The 22,748-nt window shown below is 44.6% G+C and overlaps 1 protein-coding gene across 2 annotated transcripts in view; it reads left to right on the forward strand.

Annotated features, from left to right (window-relative positions):
• Nucleotides 1-22,748, forward strand: part of SND1 (staphylococcal nuclease and tudor domain containing 1) — a 2,092,018-nt gene that overhangs the window by 567,878 nt on the left and 1,501,392 nt on the right. For both annotated transcript variants that reach the window (XM_078677758.1, XM_078677762.1), the window contains exon 12: nucleotides 7,068-7,168. In XM_078677758.1, coding sequence (XP_078533884.1) covers nucleotides 7,068-7,168 — 101 coding nt within the window. The remainder of the gene's footprint in view (nucleotides 1-7,067; nucleotides 7,169-22,748) is intronic.

Here is a 22,748-nt window from a genome sequence, read left to right on the forward strand (position 1 = left end):
TGTATTCTTTCTACCTTATCCTTCTGGATCTCAACAAGAGTTCTCCCTCATCAGTATAGATGCCATACAGCATCCATTCGACCTTATCCTTTAAGACACCAGTTTGCCTTCTGCCTCATTGTACTAGGTCATAATGCATCGTCACAGTATTCCAGAAGGCATGCTGCTGTCATGCTGCTCTGTTCAGGTTCACCGGAGTCTGTTTTTTTTCTCCTTCAAAAACCTGTAGTCTGACAGCTCCGTTGTTCTGGAACAATGTTTAGAGGGGGCCGGGGGGGGGGGGGGGTGCAGTGCTTTAAATGGGCCGGTACTGTCCGGTACGGAGTACCAGCACTTTTTTATTTTGAGACATAGAGTACCGGCACTTCACAGGAGTGACTCAATACTTTTGATTGGAGAGTACCAGAACTTCTCAGAAGCAAGCAGGTACTCTGGTACAGAGTACCTGCATTTCTATTTTTCAGTTTCAAGCACTGTGTGGGGGTTCTGCCATTAATGCTACATCGCTCAAGTAATTTGGGTTGCGAAAATCCAAAGGTCCACTCAAAAAATAAGGTAGCAAATGTATTGTTCCAGGAGCTATATTGTGATTGCATAGTGGGAACAAGAGCAGTCAAAGTTACTGCCAATATACATAGGGAGTTATGATGGGTAAAATATGTTGAATTCTGTAACGCGCTAAAATGTTTAGTATGTGGGCTACGGTGAGCGGCAGTGGCTATTCCGGGTAGATACAAGGTAGAAAGTAAAGTATTTGGGGGCTGTAACAATGAAGCACTCTGCACAATATAGGGGGGCTGCAGCAATCGGATGAATTTATGGTGAGCTATGAAACGAGGTTGAAAGCTACTTCATGAAAGCGGTCCGTGAGGCACAGCGTTCACTATAGAGATAGCTACATTTACGAGAAACTGCATATTAAGTGCTGAAACGAGGCACATGTGGTGATAACAGTGCCCATTATCCGGAGAGCCTTAATAAAACACAATGTATGCGAACAGTGTTCAGTATAATCACTATGTGGAGCTATGGTGTGAGGTGCAGTGCACACTATTTGGGGTTTGATGGTGAGGTCAGTGTAGTCTAGGAAGCGGAGTGCAGTGCACTCTGCAAGAGAAACTGTCAGCGCGGTGCAGTGTTATGATTCGCTCCGAGAGTGATTACAATTTGCAATGCATACTAAGGTGAGCTATGATAGCGAAGTGCCATGCCCTGTATTACGGAGTGCAGTGCACACTGTATGGGGCGTGGCAGTGAGATGCTCTGCAAGAGGTGCTATTGCGACAGCACAATGCACACTCCGATGGCGAGGCGCAGTTCACACCGAGGAGCTAGTACTGGTGCATTGCACGGTATGAAGCGCTATGACGTTTGCAGTGCACACGTTATGGAGGTGCGACGTATGGTGCAGCATACACCGTTTTTGGGAGCTGTGGCGACGTTGCACAGTGTACACTGTGAAGGGCACTATGGGTGCGGTACAGCCTGCACTGTATGAGGAGCTATGACGGATGCACCGCATACTGTATTGGGGGTCTGTGGAGACGATGAATAGTGTACACCGTTAGGAGAGCTGGGGCAGCGAGGTGCGGTGCACACACACGCGCGCACGCCGTCCGTGCGGAGGACAAGAACCATGCCCTTCAGGGCCCAGGTTGCGGAGCCGTAGCCACGAGGCGGCGTACGCTTTGAGAGGGCTCGCGCACACGACGGGAAGCACGAGGAGGGCGCGGAAACGGAAGCGCGCGAAAGAACGCCCGGAGCGAGGCTGCGTCATGACTCTCACGCCCCCCCCCCCCCCCTGCGCAGAGTCTGTGGTAAGCAGCCTCGTGTTACTTATTATGACAGCCTGGGTTTACTTGTCAAAGTTGGTCAGAGCGGGTCAATAAGCCATTACTGCATGAATACAAGGCTTAGCCGTGTTGGCCAATTATACACAATTTAATAGATACTTGAAGATATCAATGCGGGGACACCATGACTTAATTGGACAGAGTAATGAAGTATGCTGACCCATTACTTCAGCCTCCTTGACAAACCATCTAAGCCCTTGCAGTCAATAGCCCCTCCGGTCTTTTTTGCAAATGAACCTCAGATGCGCACGCAGCCACTGTTTACTGTATTTGTTTGCCTGCGCCGTGTATCTGGGCAGGCATGCCGTCGCCAGAGCTCTGCCGCTGCCCCGGCATTCGTCCAATCTGCCTTCCTCACTCAAACATGGGAGGTGAAAGAGTGCTGGCCTGACAGGATGTCAAATACTCACCGCCGCCAAGACAAACGTCAATTATTTTGTATAAGCGATGGGCGTTGGGAAATGGTTTACTCCAAGCGCCATCGCTAATTGGGAGGTTGGTTGTGAACTGCGCTGCTTAGATTTTTGTAGGCCGTGTAGGTTTCTTAATATAGTGCTTGCGGACCAGTTTATTTCAGCAAGATTCTGTATATGTCAAACAGAAACGGTGAGGGGAGAAATGCTTAAAATAAGGTGAACCATTGGCAATTGTTCTTAGAAGGATTTCAATCCATCGTTCTTTTGGCCACCATGTCACCTTAGTTTGGTTCCAGCCACATGCATATCAGCCTTCACCCTGCTTCAATATGAACAGTCCAAACTGCCAGGCCATGTCCTCATTGAACTGGGACATAAGCAACTCAAAACTGGCTTTGTCTTGATTGAAGCTGGTCATTCGGGTGTAGCTTGGCTCCAGTGACAGGAAGCGTGGATCGCACATCTAAGTATACCCTTTAGTGTTTGTAACTGCCCAATTCACCAATTGTATGCCCAGATGTGGGTCCCAGAGGACCTGGCTAGGCAGTTCAGGTTGCCATGTTCCCAATGGAGCAGGACCAAGACTGATTTTAATATGGCTCGGTCTAAGCTGAAGTGGCATGGGGAAAAAGAACAATGGGTTGGAATGCTACCCCAGCTATTGCAAGTGGGTTCACACATAGGAAGCATCATCCCATCACCTTCTGTGTCTTCAAATTCTGGATAGGGACAGGGGTAAAGTCTTTGTGCATAGATGAGTTTTCTCGTGTTGAAATAGTTTTTTGTTTTTTTAAGTAGTCTTTGCTTAAGGTTTGCTTTGGCAAGCCCTATATATTTCTTGTGATCCAAGCAAGATTAAGATTAGTGGACTATGGATTACTTTCTTTCTTTAGATATGTTCTGAAGTGTGAATCTATGATCCCAAGGCTTCAGGGAACTGTGCTTGTGGTGGATCGGGTTAGTCAGTTACAAGTTCTGCCATAGCTACTACACTCCAGAACAGTCTAGCCAAATAGGATTACTTCATGATTGGCATGATCTTGCAAATTACACTGCATATCTTGAACACTGGTCACAAGCGAGCTATTATAAGTAATTTGATTGGGGTAATGTGATCTTATTTCATTGGTCCTTTAACTTTGGAGGCAGCATAAAACACTGCCATGGAGGGGGATTAAGATGGAGTCTCGTAATTCTGTGAGGAGGGTTGTACTGACTCCAGAGTTTAATGCTAGAGTTCAAACTCATGTTTTGAAATGCTGATTGGATTCTTTTAGTCCTTAATTTCCGGAGTCCTTAATTGTCTGAAAAGATGGTAGCTATACGTTAACCAGCTGAGTAGGTTTAATCATCCATCCGCAAAATGTAGACATGGCATTAACTGATTTCAACTGACGAGAACCTTCAGTCTATAACAGCAGAAAGATGGACCCAGGCTTTCCATTGGCATACGTGGGTTCTGATAAATACAAAAAGTGAGGTCCAGTAGTTGTCTACAATACTATTTACGTCTCAAGTATCAATGGTGTTCGTTATAATGGGTTTCTGATGTGGTAGGGACCTTTCTTTAATCCCTCACCTACTCCTGCTATTGTGTTGTATGTCATGCAGGTGACGGACTCGATTTCAATGTTGTGAACTGTGGACCATAGTTTCTAGACTTCTTTGCCTGCACACTTCCATGAACATGCAAAAAGTATATTTCTTGGCTCCGCGTCTCACTCTTTTCATAATTGCAACCACAGAGTTGCTTCAGTGATGTAGATTCTTCTCTTGTGCTGACTAAATAACACTTGCAGTTTGTGGCTTATTTAGTTTCATTGCAGTGGTTAGTTTTTAATTGTGTTTACTGGTCAGAGTGTACTTCCAGTGGAGACCTTGGTTGTACACGCTGGAGGTCAGCAGTCTAACGCTAAATCTGAATGGGAAATGTGCCATTCTCAAAGCATCAGTTCAATCTTCCTCAGCTCCGACGATTGCGAGACCAAATAATTTGAGAGTGACTTTCTCTATTAATAACCAGTGAGGTACTGGCATAGTGTTTACATGCACGGACAGCCTGAGCAGACCTTCTACGGATGGGAGGGCATCTGTGAAGCATGATCCACAGGTAAGTTTGCAAAGGATGGTTTCCCAGTTGAAGGCTATCAAATTGGACCAAGGCTGGACAGGCCCTATGGGAAATGGGAATAATAGCTTGAGGGCTAAGTTGTTAGTTTTGGAGGGGAATTCGTAAATATGGAGTATTGACCTCCCAGCCTGGCAAACTGTGCAGGTGGAACAGGCACAATTTTCTTGCAAACAATTATTTGCCCCCTCAAAATATTTTGAAGGAGGTTGGACTCACTTGCTACACTCACTCCATACAGTGTGGGTCGAGTAAGAACGCGGTGTATCTATGACTGCTTTTACCTTCCCAGTACACCACTGAATTGTAACCTATTATAAAGCTTTTTTGTCTTGTGGGATGCTGTAGTTGTTGATGCGAAGATGTATCAACTCGTTATTCCTTAGTCCATAAGATACTCATTTGGTGTATTATTCCTAGAATAACCGGCATGACACCTTTATAACCCTGTGCTCTTGGAGGCATGTCAACCTCTGCACCAGTATCCTGCAACCTGTGAAGAACCTGTCTCACTGAAGAAATCAGTAGTTTGTGTCTGCCTCACTGCAAAATTGCAATTATTGTGGCAAGTAAGAGCATCATCCTTGTTAATCAGCCTCACTCGCCAGGCCAGTACTTGTGAAGTAGGTGAAACTTTTATGTTCAGAGCTAGAACTATTCTCGAACAACTCTACCACATCACAAAATGGGGGCATATCTTATCTTATCTTAACAAGAATTTATACAGCGCACGTTCACCCGAGGGTTTCATGGCGCTAATGCAGTTAAAACAAACTATAAATACTGCGGTCCATAAAATACAAAAATATTGACACTGTTTAACGTCACTGAAGGTGACAACTGTTTTCCGTGCAGCAGTTTATTTTATCAGTGGGAATATGGTTTAGGTTGGCTGAATCTGGTATTTGCTTCACTGTAGATGGTTGTTTATAGGGTTTTAACTCTCGAAGACGGACACACCTGTATGTCAGAGTGAGTGTGTTCTCAAAAAGCCATATATTCACGCAGTGAGTGGCCGTTGCCACAATTATCTGCTGTTCTCTCATTGGGAGCGATTGTGTTTGTTGGAAGGCTCTGTTGTGGCGTTTGAAGCATGCCTTTGGGAGTCTTGAGGAGTCTGGGACCTTGGAGTTAATATTTGACTGCGATGCCCTCTTGCTGTTATTCTCTCGAACAGATTGTATCATCCTGGAGAAGGCCGATCTCCCTGTTTCCCATCACTTCTGAAGTTCGGTGTGTCCTCCATTAGCTGCCAAGATGGCTCTGAGGCAGCCGCAGCACAGTCTTTGATTCAATGAATACATAAAGCAAATACATATGCAGTTTTGTCAAAAATGTTTTGACGTGCCCCTTGCACTTAGCTAGTGATTGGAGTACATTTGTTTTTACAGAAGTCACTACATAGAACCCACTCAAAAGAATGTGGGGGCCTTTCACATCTGATGATATTAAAGAAACAAGCATTGGCATATCCAATAGGTCTCGCATATGCGACCTTATCAGTGGTTAGCCATGCAACAGCGGGTGTTGTTGTACCAAGTATATTCTGCTGCATAACTAAATACTTATAGGGTCCAAAAAACGAAACCTATTGGCTATGCCAATGCTTGTTTGTTTATTGTTGCTGTTTTGTTTAAGTTACCAGATCTACAATAGCAGGACACGGTTTTTGTTAACCGTTCTTTGCATCAAATGAACTTGTTTTCATTGCTCTGAATGTTATTTCCATTCTGGTTGTAGGAAGCAGTCATTCCCGGTGGTGTAGGGGTTGTCTAGCTGTGCGCATGCGCCGAACTTTGCAAATGAGGAAAAAGCCTGGTGCAGGTGCAATTTACAAGTGTGGAGTGAGTGAGGCCCAGGCAGCATGACTCACTCACACAGTTCATGCACTGCACCTGCATACTCAGCATGGTTTAAGGAAACTCGACCCACTCCCTCCCAGGCATCGAACACATATTTACCAAGAAACTCTGAGAAGAGCCTGCTTGCTGCACTGACGGCTGGTGGTGTGTGTGCCTGGTGGAAGCGTGCATTGACGGCTGGTGTTGTGTGTGTCTGGAGGAAGCGTGCACTGACGGCTGGTGGTGTGTGAGCCTGGTGGAAGCGTGCACTGACGGCTGGTGGTGTGTGTGCCTGGTGGAAGCGTACACTGACGGCTGGTGGTGTGTGTGCCTGGTGGAAGCGTGCACTGACAGTTGGTGGAGGGGGAGAAGGGAGGGGGAGTGCAAGCAGGGGAGCATGATTCACAGCTAGAAGACACAAATGAAGCTGACTAGGAGGGAGGGGAAAAGGGAGGCGGTAGTGCAATTGGATGAACCTGATTACAGCAATAAAAACACAGATGGCAGCTGTGCACAAGCTCATGAACGCAAGCTGTAGGCCAGCAAAAGCCTCTGGTGGCACTTTTAAAAGCCACTTACTAAATGTCTCGAAGAGACCGCGCAGCATGCGCTGTCTCAGGAGAGACCTAAAAATGGTGGAGTGTTGAGTCAGTGAATGTTCATGAAGCGTGAAACTCATGTCCACTTGCCCGTGGAGCGCTTCACATGTTAACATCAAAGTGCCACATTTTGAATCGGCCAGTCATGTCTACCCGTTCCTGCAGTGTCCCTGCCAAGCGTGCCTCTTCTGATTCGCTTGAATCCTTAATGTCGTGGTTCTCTCTTGCAGGTGAATGTGAACATCGACTACATCCGCCCAGCCAGCGCCGCCACGGAAACTGTGCCCTCGTTCTCTGAGCGCACCTGTGCGACCGTCACCATCGGAGGCATGTGAGTACTTTGCGTGCATGCGAGGGGTGGGCCAGTACGGCTCGCAGCTTCGGACCAGCGATCCGTGAGGAGTTCCACTCTATTGAAGTCTGTATTTGGGGGGCAATTGCCCCAAACAATGTGTTCAAACAAACAGCTGTTGGGAAACGTTGATGTGTAGAATTGTGATGCTAAACGTTTGACAAATTGTGGGATGCATGAGAGTGGTCGGTGTCTGCTACCGTGCGCCTTACGACTAGAACTTTGTTTTGTATTCTTGGTAGCGATGTCTGTAATTCAGCAAGGTGCTAAAAACTGTGTGTTTTTCAGATTTGGTGTTTGCGAAGCATGAAAGTTAGGTTTTGCATCTCGCCAGGCACCTGTACTGATCACGCACATTGTTAGGTCGGGGTCTCGCAGTGCAGCTGTCTCAGCAGACCTTTTCTTTAAAACTACACATAATGAGCTTTGAATCTGCTCCTTTGCTCCGTTAACTCCTGTTGACCTGCCTGTTTTAGCCATTCACTTGAGACTTCCAGTCGCCTCTTGGATTAGCCCACAGGATTATTCCTCTTTCCTATCGATATTTGTTGTTTGCAGGGCACAAGTCCTATAAAATGAAGTGGGGGGACTGACCAAGTAAGACAATATGCAAATGAACTCGCAACGACGTAGCGCTATATTATAAATAAAATAGTGCTATTTAAATTATTTGTGTAAATACTGGGACAGACTAACCCATCTGACAGATTTACAGTGTCTGCATTAATATACAGGGACAGAACAAAGGTAAAAGCATGCCTCTCTTAAGTACCTTTGAAGAGAAGGCAAGCTGAAGCTGTGTGCCTGTGTTTCCCTCCGTGGCATTTACATTTGAATGTAAGGTTCCAGGCGGCCCCCAGTCAGCATATACAAACAAAAGGAGGCAGGATGGCCCCTTAACTTCGGCCAAGCTTGAGGTGAAAAAAAGGTTCCCTCGCTGCCGGTCCCCGGTGTCTGAAAATTACACCGGGACAAGTTCAGCATATTTCTGTGGGGCCCAACTTCTTGGCAGGGGGGACTGCGTCCACCCTGTAAAAAGTGGGGGGACGCCGTGTACCTGCGTGTACCCCCGACTCGAGCCCTGATTTCTTAGGTGTATCCCTTCCCCAGTTATTGAGTGCATGCCTTGCAGTGCATGGGATACTATTTTAAAGTTATTGAGTGCATGCCTTGCAGTGCATGGGATACTATTTTAAATCTGCGTGCCTCTCACCCGGGCAGCTTCTTCTTGCACAAAGACACTCTTGTTCCCTCATGCCAGTGTGTGCACTTGTTGGCACATTAAATGCAGACCTATTAGCTTTTCCTGTGATTGTTATAAACTTGATGTTTACACGAAAGACCTATGTGCCACACACATCCAGAGCAGGAATACTGTGGGGGACTGCTCCTTATCCTCGCTCCCCCGGTACTGCAGAGGAGTGCCCACCTTGCACCTTTAATTACCGTTGCAGCCCTGTAGCTAAAGGCCAACATTAATTTTTCAGCAGCCTGGAGAAGTGGGGGATGGCTAGTATTGCCCTTTCCTAGGTAATCCGTGCAGGGCATGTCCTTGTCCAAGTGATTTCACATAGTGTAATAACCTTGGGACGTTTCTTATAATGTGAAACACAGTCGTTAGTACATAGTGCTGCTGTACATACCTTGGTCTCAAGGGCTTGTAATGTGTGCACTTTGCACCAAATAAGAATTGGTGAATTATGGCAAATAATGTAGGAAATAATGTATAGTCTCCCAAACGGGGCAGGACTTAGGGGATGGTGGATAGGAAGCTCGACAGCTTTTAAAAAAATTATATCTGATTAGTCTGAATGAGGCCTTCGTTAAGTTCAGTAGAAATAGGAGCTTCACTGTTCACAGCTTTTCACTGGTAGGCTTGAATATAGGTATTAATTCATATTAATTGACTTAGTTGCAGAGTACCCCCATGTCATTGATAGCAGTTAAACCATCATTAGGTCCCCACTTTTAGCGGCTTGTTGCCTAAAAACTTGTTGTGAACCATACCAAGAGGTATAGTGGGCTTAGGACTAGACCATTGCTGATCATTGGTTGGCTTTTTTACTCATATGCTCCTTTGGAGTATAGCTTCCTTTTGATTGGTTGACTTGCACCCATCTACGTGCACAGTCTGGGAACTACTTTTTTCCCCAGTACTCTAGGAAAGTGGATGTGTTTTCCTGCTGTCTCCTTTTTGTGCTGCTTCCTCCCTCTCAAACACCTGCTCTCCCTTGCGCTGAGTTGCTTCCTGCTCCTCCACACCCCAGCTCATCCATTGCTTCCTGCACCCTGTCTTTTTTTTTTATCCACCCCTAAGGGTCCCCAAAGTCTGTTGTTCCACAGCTCACTCCCCATTCCGCCGCCCCCCCCTCCCCCTATTTTGATTTCTCCTCCACACGTCCCTCAGTTATGCCCACCACCTTTCCTGGTCCTTTAACGTTGAGTACACTTATAGCATCTTAAATAAAAGGTACTCTATACACACATCCATGTTGGTAGTCATAAGATGTAATGTCATGCTTCTCTATTTGGAGTGGTTCTTCAGAAACTAAAGAGCGACTGAACATGCGTGTCTGAAATCATGCTACAGGAGCAAACTATGCGAGGGCACAGAGCCCCCTTTGTTGTTGGCGAATATTTTAATTAGGGTGTGAACCTCTCCTAAAAAAAAATTCTCAGACCAGCTGAGCCAGCAGAAATGTAACAGAAAATATTATCTCCTACCTTCCCGTACTTTGCTGGCTTGCCTAGCTTGATGAAAGAACGACTTAAGGAGAGGCTCAACACCCCTGACTGCAGTTGAATAATTGACGAACTTCACTGAGACCCCACAGAGTTTGCTCAGCGCTTTACATACAGCACTTTCCTTAGACTTGGATGATGTGCAGCGTGGCAGAGAGACGATCTCCAACTGTTTAAAATACGTTTTAACTTCTAAATATAGGGATGATACTGGTCAAGGCGTAGGGTGACCAGACGTCCCCGTTTTCCCAGGACAGTCCCCGTTTTTGGAGAAGTGTCCCGACACTTTTCTCCAAGTGACTCAAATGTCCCTGTTTTCAAACAGTGTCCTGGTTAAACACAGAAATGTCCCTGTTTTTCATTGCGCATGCTCTCTTCGCACTGTTTACGTTGTGTGTCGTCACTGAGTTGAGCACTATATCAGGAAGTGTAAATGTAATAAAAAGTACTAATGCTGCTGCGTAAAGGAGAGGGGTGCCAATAAAAGACCTCTGATTTATTGTCTGTAATGCTTCATCTCAGTCTGTGGCGTGAGCTGTCATTGAAGTCCTTTTTCTATGTCTATGACAGCTGTCAAATAGTTCTACTTTTATGTCGATGGTTACTGCAAACCATAGTCCTACTTCTATGTCTATGACCTGTCCCCGTTTTTTGTTTTGAGAATCTGGTCACCCTATCAAGGCGTCACCCTGTTCAAAAATCAGGTGGGGATATTCCCACTGTCTAAGGTGGTTCCTAAGCCCATGCTCATATATGGTAATGGGGAAGAGGGAGGCTCGGTGATTTAACAGTTGCCAAGGATCACACACTTTGAACAAGCACTGAAACCAGAATTGATCCCAGGGTTTCTAGTTTCTCATTATCAATCCAGCCACTAGATGGCTCTTGCTCGCCTGTTTTACATCAAAGATGAAAGCTTTGCCTTCAATTCTTGAAACATGACGCTACAGCTTTGGGTGGCAGGCAGAAGCCACACGAAATCTTGGCTCGTTTTGTGCTTGAGGGTCCTAGAGGATGTCGAGCTGAGCAAGAGCCAGGCATCTAGCTCAAGTTTTCAGTGAATGGCCCGCACCTACCCCCGTATATGAGAAATGAGTGTGTACAGAGCCAATGTGGAACCCCCAGCCTCTGTTACCTCGCCCGCCTCTACACTATATATGACAAATGTGTGTACAGTACCAGTGTAGATGCCCCATGTCCCCCTTATACTGTGAAGTGAACAGGGCATAAAGCAGTGCATTCACGGGAGTCTGTGCTTGCAATTTGAGTGTACTGCTATTTTGCCTTGCATTTTTTCCTTGTGGTTTAAGCGGAAGTCGTCCCTTTATATTTTGCTATAAATCAAATAGAACTCATCAGAACTGTGATAGGGTGTGGTAAGCAGCGTGGCATTTGCGGAGGTGATGCAGTCACTACTTGTTGAGCTCATTCTGGTCTGACATTTTTAGTTTTACCAGGTAAAAAGCTGTCCATAGCGGCCAAGATTTCTGATTGCTCTGTGTGACATTTCCATAATTTCAGTGTAATGAGTGACATTCCGACGACTATCAGGAACCTTTTTTCGTGAGCAAAATCAAGCAATGAAGATATGGGAAACCTAAAAATATCAGAATTTACACCCATTTGAGCAACATTAAACTAACTGAACTGCTGCAAAGTATAAGAAAAGACTGAGTCTCTCGCCGGGGACATGAGCTTTGAGCACGGCTGCACTGGAAAACTGACAGAGGGAGGCCCTCATTTAGGTCACAAATAGATTATGGAAACTCAAAAGGATAGTTTAATATTTGTGAAGTGAAAAGCTGATTTTTTAAATTTTATTTTTATACTGGCATTAGGGTTTTAAGCTGCATGTATCCACCAGCCAGGATGGCACCTGAACAAAAGCATAGCTGATGGCGTGAGGAATTGAGATGGGCCCCACTAGAACTGAATATAAAATAACTTGCTCACCCGAAACACAACAGTTCACATGAATCAGACTCCCATGGTGCTATTATTCAGTGCCCTCCAGGACCTGAACCACCTTCATCCGTGGGCCCAAGCTCACAGTTAAAAATAATAATAATAAAGTACCTGTAAGTCTCTGCACTTAGCCACCGTTCCACTTTTGTTTGTTTACTGCCTCTGCTGGCTAGGGAACCGTGTCGCACTGGCAATTCTGAGAATGTCAGGGGCCTATAGAACTGCCTCATGTGAGTGAACTCACTGTAGTCAATCACCGCTGATAGTTACAGGCTAGTCAGTTGTGCTTTTTAGGTCGAAGCCTAGCGTATGCGCAGTCTCGCTGGCGAGATTTAGTGTTATTGAGATATTTCACTAGTGGGCTTTAAGCCCCGCCCCTCTTTCCCATTGGCCGGCGTCACCGTTCATGCTAAACGGTGGCCAGCCATTGGTAAAGAGCGTCCTCTGACGTACACTTTTCTCTTTTTTGTCCATCCCACTTGAACTGGCTGCCCTGACTTACTGCTGGCGTAAAAGGTTTCTTATCTTCTTTATGGGTCCAAACAGAGAGCCCATTAAAGAAGATAATAAACCTTTTACGCCACAAGGAAGTCAGGCCAAGACCATCCAAGTGGGACGGCAAAAAGAGGAAAGTCTACGTCGTGGCGGTGCAGCGATTATACCAAAATGAAAGAAATGGATGTTTTTTTCTATTTCTTCACTTTTGGTATAATCGCGCTTTACTTATGACATTTTAAAAGTAAAGCGCGGATGCAGCGATTATACCAAAAGTAAAGAAATAGAAAAAACATCCATTTCTTTCATTTTGGTATAATCGCGGTACCTGCGCTACTTTTAAAATGTTATAAGCAAAGCGCGGATGCCGCGACTGCCTGGCGAGTGCTTGTTTCTTTATACGGGCTACATTCCTTCTGTCTCTTGAACTGAACACACATTTGGCAGTAGAATGTCACTATATACACTCAAAGCATGGAAATGTTAGACATTGGCAATCTGAAAACTTGTCGGGTATGCTCATAGTTTCCTCTATCCCTAAAAAACACGTCATGCAAAGTATGTCCACGAGTGCAAAGTAGCCTGCAAAGTGATCAAGGAAATAGCCTCCCTATTTATATTTCACCGCAAGATTTATAATGACCTTCTTCCATTTCGATGTGGTGGTCATTGACAAGGAAACAGTACAAATACAGAATAACTTGCAGGATCTTTAGGAATACCAAAAAATTCACCATAGTGGGTGTTTTAAACACCCACTCTAAGATGGACGCAACTTAATGTGTAATCTCCCGCTATAACCGGACAAAAGCAAACTTGGTTAAACTCCCCATTCTGAAATGGCGACAACTGACTGACTAACGTGACCGCTTTCAGCGATTGGTGTATATTTTGGTACGGCGCAATAAGCACTCAAATGTCAATTAAGGAAACCTACAGTACAACCCGGAAGTACGTCAGATGTTCTTCCTGGGTTGCAGCCGGCAACATGGCGGGAGACACGCAGGTGAGTGTGGCCGTGTTTGATTCGGTAGAGCTGCAGTACTTGTTGTCCTCTGAGTAGGCTATGGAAGTACAAGAGCAGAATCTTAAAAACTTTGGGTGGGGTCTCTACGGCGCTGTTTGTGACACTTTCTTTGGGTAGGCGGGGTTGATTTGTACACGTGCTAAGGTGCCATACGTGTCGGAGGGGGGATTCCCTCTCCAAGCATTAGCTTGCGATGTGCAGCAAATCCCCCTATAGAGGTTTCCGGCAGAGGTTTAGACCGACTTAGTTGGTCAGGACCCGTTTGAAACCTGTTTTGCTGCGGTGGTTCTCCATAGCGCGTGCATCACATTTTATATCACGCTCTCACTCTAAGTGTAGATCTCACTTTCACATAGTTTAAGGTCCTGAGGAAAGCCAGCATTAATGAAAGACCTGGCTGAAACATGTAGACCACCCACCGGATGCAGGAAGGAGTTCCTAATTATCACTCCACCTACTTCCATTGCCTTGCTTTTATTGCTACCAGAGGCCCAGATAATAAAGATCATCCCCGTGGGTACTGGGACCACTGGATAACTTTTACATTTTCACTTTTTCATTTCACTATCACTGCACACTCAGTAAAAATACCTGCTCCGCTGTAATACAGACGTTGAAGCACACCCGGGACACATTCGGTGTCACTGGGTGGGCCCGATGATGAAGCATGCCACCAACTAGGTTGGTGGATTAGAGCTTTATAAGGAAACGCAACAGTTCCTTTCTCTTCTCCATACAGTCCTGAGTCCTGTACCACATGTTAAAAGGCCAGTCCTCTCTTGATTACATATAATAACCCTGGGGATATAGATTGGCTACCCAGTCCATTCTCTCTCCGTGATAATTGAATAACCTCCAGTCTTAGCGTAAGAATAATTATCCTGTACTTCAGTCTGGTTGATGTGAGAGTCCCTGCCGGGAAACTTGAAACCTCACAGATGTGGGGGGTTAGAGATTGTGAGTAGGCTAAAAATGCTTGCAATTGTAGAACAATAACATGCACAGGTTTAAAGAACTTATAAACTTTCAATCGTACTCTACTATTGCAAGTTAATTATTTATTAAAGTTTATATTTTTCGATCTGCCAAAGCTCTTGCATCCATGTTTAACAAGCTTTGGCAAAGGCAGTATGGGCGGCCTTGGCCAGCTGGTGCTGCAGTGTTTTTTTTCGTTTTTATATTGAAAGCATGCATAACAAAATAAAAAGAAAATAGAAAGAATACGGCCACCTAAACATGCCATGTGCCCATAATAAAATTTAAAAATCCTAATCGTTGGATACATTTTTAAAAGAACCGTGTGGGTGCCTCTTCCAGGACAGTGAACTTGCACCATGTATACAACCCCCTTTTAGTTTTAATGCAGATCACCGGTAAACGTTTCTTGTTGGCACAAATAAAATATGCTTTTGGCTTTGAATTACTGTAACCTGAAGACCTAGTTGAAACAAACAAAATGAGGAGTAAAAAAACGTCTTTCATCTAACATGAGGCTAGCAACACAGCTAAAGCTGCTTCTAGGTCCGACCATAACTAGTTTTCTTTTTGTGGGGTGCCTGATAGCCACTTGTTTTTATAACATTTTAAAGGTGCTCTTTAAAAATGTGTGTATGTATATATGTGTGTGTGTATGTGTGTATGTATGTATGTGTGTGTATGTATGTATATGTATGTGTATATGTGTGTGTGTGTGTATGTGTGTATGTGTATATATATATATATATATATAAATATATAAAAGCTCCAGGGTCCCCCTTTCATTCCAGAAAGAGAGTTAAAGCACTCCAGGTTTAGGCAAAGTGTCTTTATTCAGCACACAACACAGATGACAGACGCGTTTCGAACTTTTAGTCCTTCTTCAGTGTCACCGACCTAAGGTCTTTGACGCTTATTTGTACCATGTGCTACAGAAACAAAAAGCGGACTTAGCGAAAATTATATGGATGTTAATTCAAACGCAAATGTGGGGTGATTGTGGCAGCCATATTTACATAGGAGAAAACAAGATTTACTAGCGACATATATACAAATAATATACAATAATTCTATCATGATTGTATTCAGATATACAAAATCTTTAGTTATAATTTCCTAGTACTCGTTTTTCTATTTATGTACCCATAGTGTTGATGCCCCTGCCAGAAAACATAAGATATTGCCGTGTATCGGCATAGGTCTGGCATATCTACCCCGTGACCAAAGATCACAATTCTATTAAATGGCAGCACGCTGTGTGGACAACATAGAGACAAGACAAAACAAAATCTAGCCGTGGATCGGCATGGCTCCCATAGCATTCAACTTATACTCAATTGAAAAATACCCAGAAAAGTTAGCAAGGCATGATATTTACAAAATTTACAGGAAATGATCTCAGGTTTGCAAGAACCACAATGAGTTCAACATTATCTCAGGTCATTCAATTAAGTTGACCAGATTATCCTATTCTTTTTAGATACAGCTTAAATGTCTTATGAACTGGTTCGCAAAAAAGAAGAACATTTCTCTATATATTTTCTGAGAATAGAATGGTAGGGGAGAAAAAGAATTATCATAAGTAATAGGAGAACAAAGGAGGGAGGGAAGGACGCAGAAGTGGAGGAAAAAGCATTGGTGAAGGAAAAGAAAAAAAAAAAGAAAAAGGAAAAAGAAGCTTCAACCCAATAATGTGTGCCTTTCAAAATGTAGATGTTATAATTCATTACAGTTTCATCCTAGTTATAAAAATGTGTGTATATATATATATATATATATATATATATATATATATATATATATATATATATATATATTCAACAATGTTTCTGCTCGCCGATGCAAGGCGAGAACAGCCAGGTAAGGACCTCGTAAATAACTTCAAACGACCACAGCAATCAGGAAGCAACAGAAGTCTTTCAAGTGAAAAAGGCAGAGTTGATTTATTGCACACAAGATGAAATGGTAGACATAATGTCAGTCCACGACGCGTTTCGCTATATATATATATATATATATATATATATATATATATATATATATATATAATGTATCCAGATATAACTTTGGCACAGCAGTGCTTGATCATAGTAGTTACGTACCAGTATGTCAAAATGCATATTCCCAAATCTACCTTTGTAACAATTAATAAAATATACATTCAAAAACAAAGCCAATTAAGTACTGTAGAGGAAATGTAGCTTTTATCGAGACTTTATGGGTGTGAAGAGAAAAACGGTAAGATGCAGCGGAAAAAAGTTAAGGAAGGTGATACAGAATGGGAGGAGAACATTAAAATGTAGTGCTAATGTAAGCATCCCAATGACAGAAAATGCATTTCTAAAACTAGCAAAAATATAATTAGCAATTACAGCAAATTCAATCATGTAAATAAGAGTATGTATGTACGGATGAATAACCCTTCTTTAGTTTACAATAGTAAATGTATGTGTAGTCTTTAACGTTTATTATAACTCTTGTGGAAGAAATGTGGCACTTTCCAGTGCATGATTGTAACAAATCCATTTCCTCTAGCTTTTGAAGAACATGTTTCAAAAATCCAGTAGCAATAATTTGTCGAAAATTGTCAGTGACAAATCCACCAATCTACGTCTTCTGGCAATTCATACGTGGTTGGAACCAGACTTCCAAGGTAAAATGTTATGAAAAGGCAAAGGTACTTTAGTTTCCATTATAGAGTTAAATCCCACACTTGAGAACCTGAAGTGCCTAATCAAGTTACTGAAATAATATCTGCAAGGTATTTGCTATAAATACGAAAGACCGGCAGTTTTAAGATCAGATTCGTTTTATTTAACTATGTTGAAGTCAAAAACCATCTATTGTAGGTGTACGCAAGTGTTTGTGTTGTACTTTCCACACTCTTGCCTGCATTTTTAACTTGTACCATATGAAAATCGGTCAAGTAGAACTAAGGTATGTGGCGGTGCTTGGTTTGCAGAATAAGCGCTAGAGCCCAAAGCACAGCTCGGAAGCCCACGGACGGTGCCATTAAATGTCAGTCCTGCCGAATACCAAGGTTGCGTACTCCTGAATCCACCTCATGCCTCTTTAATCCTCTGCCCGACATTCCCTGCCCTTCATCTCACTCTCGCGGGTTTCTACTTTCTCCTTTTGTGACGGTGTGTCCCTTTTTCTTACCCCTTTGTGTTTTTCCTTCTCTTGCTCTCGGTAAATGCCTGCGACTGGTACCCAAAAGGAGTTCAGATAGCCGCTCCGCTGTAAATTAAGCGCTGGCCTGTGCCCAGTTTTTTTTTCAGTCACTACTTTTTCACGACCCTGATCTCTCAGTATCAAAGCCTTATAGGACATATATCTAAGAGCAGACTGTGTCCGCTTCACGGACAGTGCCTGCTGCACACCACCGAGGATGGCCGGTAAGCTCCATTGAAGCACAGCGTTTGTATTGTGCGACACAGGAAACCTTGTGGAAATACTCTCAAGGTTGCTTTTCTTTAACAGCTGTTTTTGGCTGGGTCCCAAAGTGCGCCTGGCCTCGCAGCTTCCCTCCTGCATCGCTCCCGTGCAAGGCTTCTCGGTGACAGTGAAGCATAATGTGTGCAGCGAGCTGGAAAGTAAAAGTCAAGGTTCTCCAGCAGATGTGTGCCAACAAAAGGCACATGTTTATTGTAGCGGATTTGCATAAGATGATGTCTTAAGTGACATCTACTCCAGTTTGTTACTTGTTTAGCCACCTACGGCGAAGATGACGGCAGCCAGCACGGAAGAAGAACATATTATTTTGGGTCTGGCCTAAAGATTGCTTTAATATTGTTAGCCTCATGTAACCAAAATAGTATTAATACTAAACTACATATATTTTGCACACACACAGAGGGGCTTTGGTCAATCCTTTTTATCCACTGGTCTGTTCAACTGTGGTTCATATTTTGCACACCATTGCATAAAGCATGGGGCTATGAGTGAGCCGACTTCACCCATTGGCCCTCTTGCACGGTCAGTGACCTCATTTTCTCAGATAACCTGCACATTCGCCTAAAAAGAAGTACCTTTAATTCAGTGCCAGGACGTTTGTTTACTACGAGGATCGTTTATCAGAGATCCTTATATTCAGTGATACTGAAAGACCCATTTCAGACGTTTTTCCACCTATTCGAAGTTGTGAGAATTGTCAATCTATTACCAGCAGACCCAGATGCCTTGTACAGAATCTGCTAATTAAGCCTGGGCCTTCAAATTCTCCAACTTTCCTCGGTAGCTTGGTCGAGCCATTAATGAACATCTTAAAATTATAGAAAAATTATAGAAAAATAAAATTAGGGAGAATGCTGGTAGTGTTATATAGAGAGAACAAATTGTTACATTTACTCAATAGTGTTTCACACACTCAATCTATTTTCTAGTTCATGAGCTTGTTTGAGTGCTAGTATGTGATTCGCCAACAGTTTGAAACATCGCATGGAGGAAGCTATGGATGAGTGTTCTCATGGAGCTGTCCACAGTGCTGACATATTTTAGTGTTCCAGTCTAAGGAACTGGCCCTCGGGTCTACCCATATTGATACTAGAAACTATCCCTTTGGTGTTACTGATAAACTGTCCTTTCAGTGAGGATTGCTTATGCTTATAGATGCCCATTATATAGTGTAAAGTCTCCCATTTGTATGGCATTGTGCTTGCAGTAGTCTGGGGATCACTTTCCAAATGGTGTCCAGGCTTCCTCAATAATTCCGGAGTCTGATTTGGTGGTTATGAGAAAAATCAACCCAACTTGTTTTCGAGACAACTTTGGGTGAAACCTTCATAAATGTCAGATATCTCAATTTTTTAGTGTGGCTGATGGATTTGTATAGGTCCTTGGGAGTCTCTGGGGTAGACTAGTTGATATGTGCAAATCTGGGGTCTGTTGGCCAAGGAGGACTTTTAGACTAGCCAACCAACCAGTATTGCCCCACAGAAATAGAAAAGGCTGCATGTTGGTATTTGCTGGTCTGACTTGCGAGATTTGGGTTAGGAAAGACCCAAGGATATGGAAGCAGTAAATTCCTGATTCTATTCAAGACAGACCTAAAATCACCACGGGAGCGAGTTAGCCTGTATAGGAGGTCATTACTGGCTCATACCAAAGGATCAAGATGCTTTTTGGCTCGACGTGGCAAAAAAAGACTCACATTTGCGTGTTCCCCCGCTTGAGGCCCAGCTGCAGCCCTGGTTGATGTTATCAGGCGCGTGTAATTAGTGTACTGATCCGCTGCCTGAGCCAGGCTAGAGCCCTGGTTGATGGTAGCAGGCGCGTGTAATTTCTCTTTAAATGAGAGAGTTCAGTAACAGCGCGCAGGAGAGGCTGCAGTAACGTTACTTACCAGGCCTCCAGGTGAACGCGTTTGTCACGCCCCCAGCACACGGCCACAGCAGACGATCTTCTGATTAATGTAGGACCCACATGGCATGAAGGGCGGAACGTAGCACACGCCCCCAGCGTTTCTCACACCCCCAGCGTGCCCCTTAATGCGGCGCAATTATGTTCACATGGCATGAAGGCCGGACACACGCCCCCAGCGTTTCTCACGCCCCAGCGTTTCTCACGCCCCCAGCGTGCACCTTGATGCTGCGCAGCAACGTAATTGGCGCTTGTATGTACGACTCACATGGCATGAAGGGCGGACACACGCCCCCCGTGTTTGTCACGCCCCCAGCACACGCCCACAGCCCACGATGTGATGGCCGTACCACACGCCCCCAGTGTTAGCCACGCCCACAGCCCACGCCCACAGCACAACACAGACACGCCCACAAGGGACTACTTTGCTGGCACGGTTCTTTTACCTTTTAAATGTATAGAGGAGTTGGCCTAACGGCTAAGGCGCTCGACCTCGGACCTGGGGTTCTGGGTTCGAGTCTTGGTAACGACGCCAAACATCCTGTGATTCTGGGCAAATCACTTAATCTCCCCGTGCCTAACAAAAATGAATGTGTCTCCTCCTGTAACGTAACTGGTGTTATGTAAAGCGCTCTGATACCTGAATCAGTTCGGGTCAAGTTCGCGCTATATAAAACTCTGCAAAAAAAAAAAAACAGGGGCTCTACTGGTGATTGTTCAGACTCCAAGCTTGGAATTGCATAGACTGAGCAAAGTTAGTAATGGACTGCGGCACAGCTTGGACAGGGTTGGGGCCCCCTTTGTCTCAAGAATGCATCTTGTGGTACCCATGCTAAAGGTCCGTGTGCCGTGCTTATGCCACGCATGGTCGAGGCTAGTGGGTGTCGGGACTGTTTAGAGGAGGGTCGAAAGGAAGGTAGCTACAGTCCGAAGAAAATAACTGATGCTATGGTGCTGGACAGAATCACTACTCCTATGACAGTTTCCTTTGTAAATTTGGTGAGTCTCTGGACGGCATTTCGATGCTGTCTGCGCCACTGGATTCATTGGGCTGACTGGGGTTATCCAACAATCATGACGGCATGCAGCAGCAAGGCAATCCAAAAGTGTTTTGGGCAAAGCATTTGGCTTGATCAGAGCTTAGTGGAGATGGTCAGTACGCTGAATCGCATGTCCAGGAAGGAAGAAGGCTGGACCATCTGCTCTTCTTGAGGTGACATTTTTGCTTGCCGAAGTTGATGTACCAGACTGTATTCCCAGGCCTTAGCAATTGGGCAGCAGTCAACAGCCAACCAATGAAATACAGGTTTCTAATATTTTTGCAAAAGCACTGCAGGTTGAAGCTGGCTTTGCAGGCTTTTCTGCTTGTGGAATATTAATTTAAGATCAGACTTTGAGACAGCTTGGGGAGGGTGATGATTTGCAGGCCACATCAGTCCTCCTTGTAGGGGGTTGGTAGGCTATGTGCCATGGCTGGTTTGGTGTGTAACTATTTTTAACAGTTTGATGACTTCTGGGAAAGAGTTGAGGAAGATGGTATTTCTGTTCTGTGGGCTGCATCTATGGTCCCTTGTCAACCAATTCAAACACTTTGAGATGCCTCATCTCTTTTGGATGGGGGAATGTCCTCAGTATTGTGGTTTGCTTGACTTCAAGTGGTGGAGAAATTGTCCACCTCCTGGGGTGCAGTCATTTTTCAAACAAAAAACAATGTACTCTACCGCCACTGTAAGTAGTGGGCTCAAGGTGCTTACAGAACTACGGGGAAGTTGTGGGTGACCTTGTAGGGTCTTGCCTAGATTCGTTGGAAGCTCCAGATAGAGATAAAGAAAGCCACTTGACAGACTTATAAGCCAAAGTGCAAGGAAACTTAAAGGGACGAGAAATAGAGTAGGATAGCTGGACAGACGTGGACTTTCATCTTTATTTACTGGTTCCACGCAGTAAAGTTGAAGATATATTGGTATGGCAAGCTAGTTCTAAATGTATGCCTGTGAATTGTTTTGGTGATGAGCTGCCCTAGTCTCTGAAAATGAGGCATGTTCAAGGGCCTTAATGTGGAAACTGCATCGCCCCAGGTGAGCAGATGCCTGCATGAAGCAAGATGCATTAAAGCACTGGTGTCGACAGCTGCTGAAGGACCACTGGTGGTGATGGGATAGGTCTGATGTTGAAATGTTGGTGGTAAATGAGGGGGTAGTGGAATATTTGCTTGAGTAGTGGGAATAAAATGAGCTCTGGATGTGTCGAAGGGCACTAGTTTTTTAAATTATCAGTCTTCAAATAAGTGCATTTCTGGTTGCAGTAATTCTCGTCCCGAGGCTGCCAGGACAGGGATGATTCTGCCCACAAAGTTGAGATTACCAATAAGCTGTTGTAACTCGCTGAGGGGTGTCTTCACCCTACAGCTCAAGTTTCTAATGTCGCCCATAAACTCTTACTTTTGCCTTTGGGAGCCTGGACGTTCCTGCAACTGAGTCAAGCTCAATCCCTAAAAATGTGAGCTGGGTGGAGTGACCTACTGCTTTTTCTGCTGCCTAAAGGACTCCCAGCTCCCCTCTTAGTTCTTGAAGTGCTGCCAGGATCTCACCACATTCCGCCGACCTTGCTGGACCTACAAACAAGAAGTAGTCTAGGTAGTGCAGTTTGCCCCCTGTGGGTGCCAGTTGTGTAAGGCCCATTCCAAAAAGGTGCTAAATTGCTCAAAATATGCGCAGGACACTGAACAACCCATTGGCATTGCTTTATCAAAGTAAGTTGCCCCACTCCCATTGGAAGCCCAGCAGGTGAAAGCTTACCTTGTTAACCGGGAGGAGGCAGAATGCGGACTCTTTGGGCTTTGGCCATAAGGACACCATGACCTCCCGCCCTTACTAGGTCAATGGCATTGCCCACTGTCGTGTAGCCCACTGAGCATGCCTCTGAGCTTGTGCCATTGTTGACCGACTCCCCTCTGGAAGGAGAAGTTGTGAATGAATCTGAACTGGCCTGCTT

Source organism: Lissotriton helveticus, chromosome 1_1 (genome assembly GCF_964261635.1).
Source record: "Lissotriton helveticus chromosome 1_1, aLisHel1.1, whole genome shotgun sequence".
Classification (NCBI taxonomy): domain Eukaryota; kingdom Metazoa; phylum Chordata; class Amphibia; order Caudata; family Salamandridae; genus Lissotriton; species Lissotriton helveticus.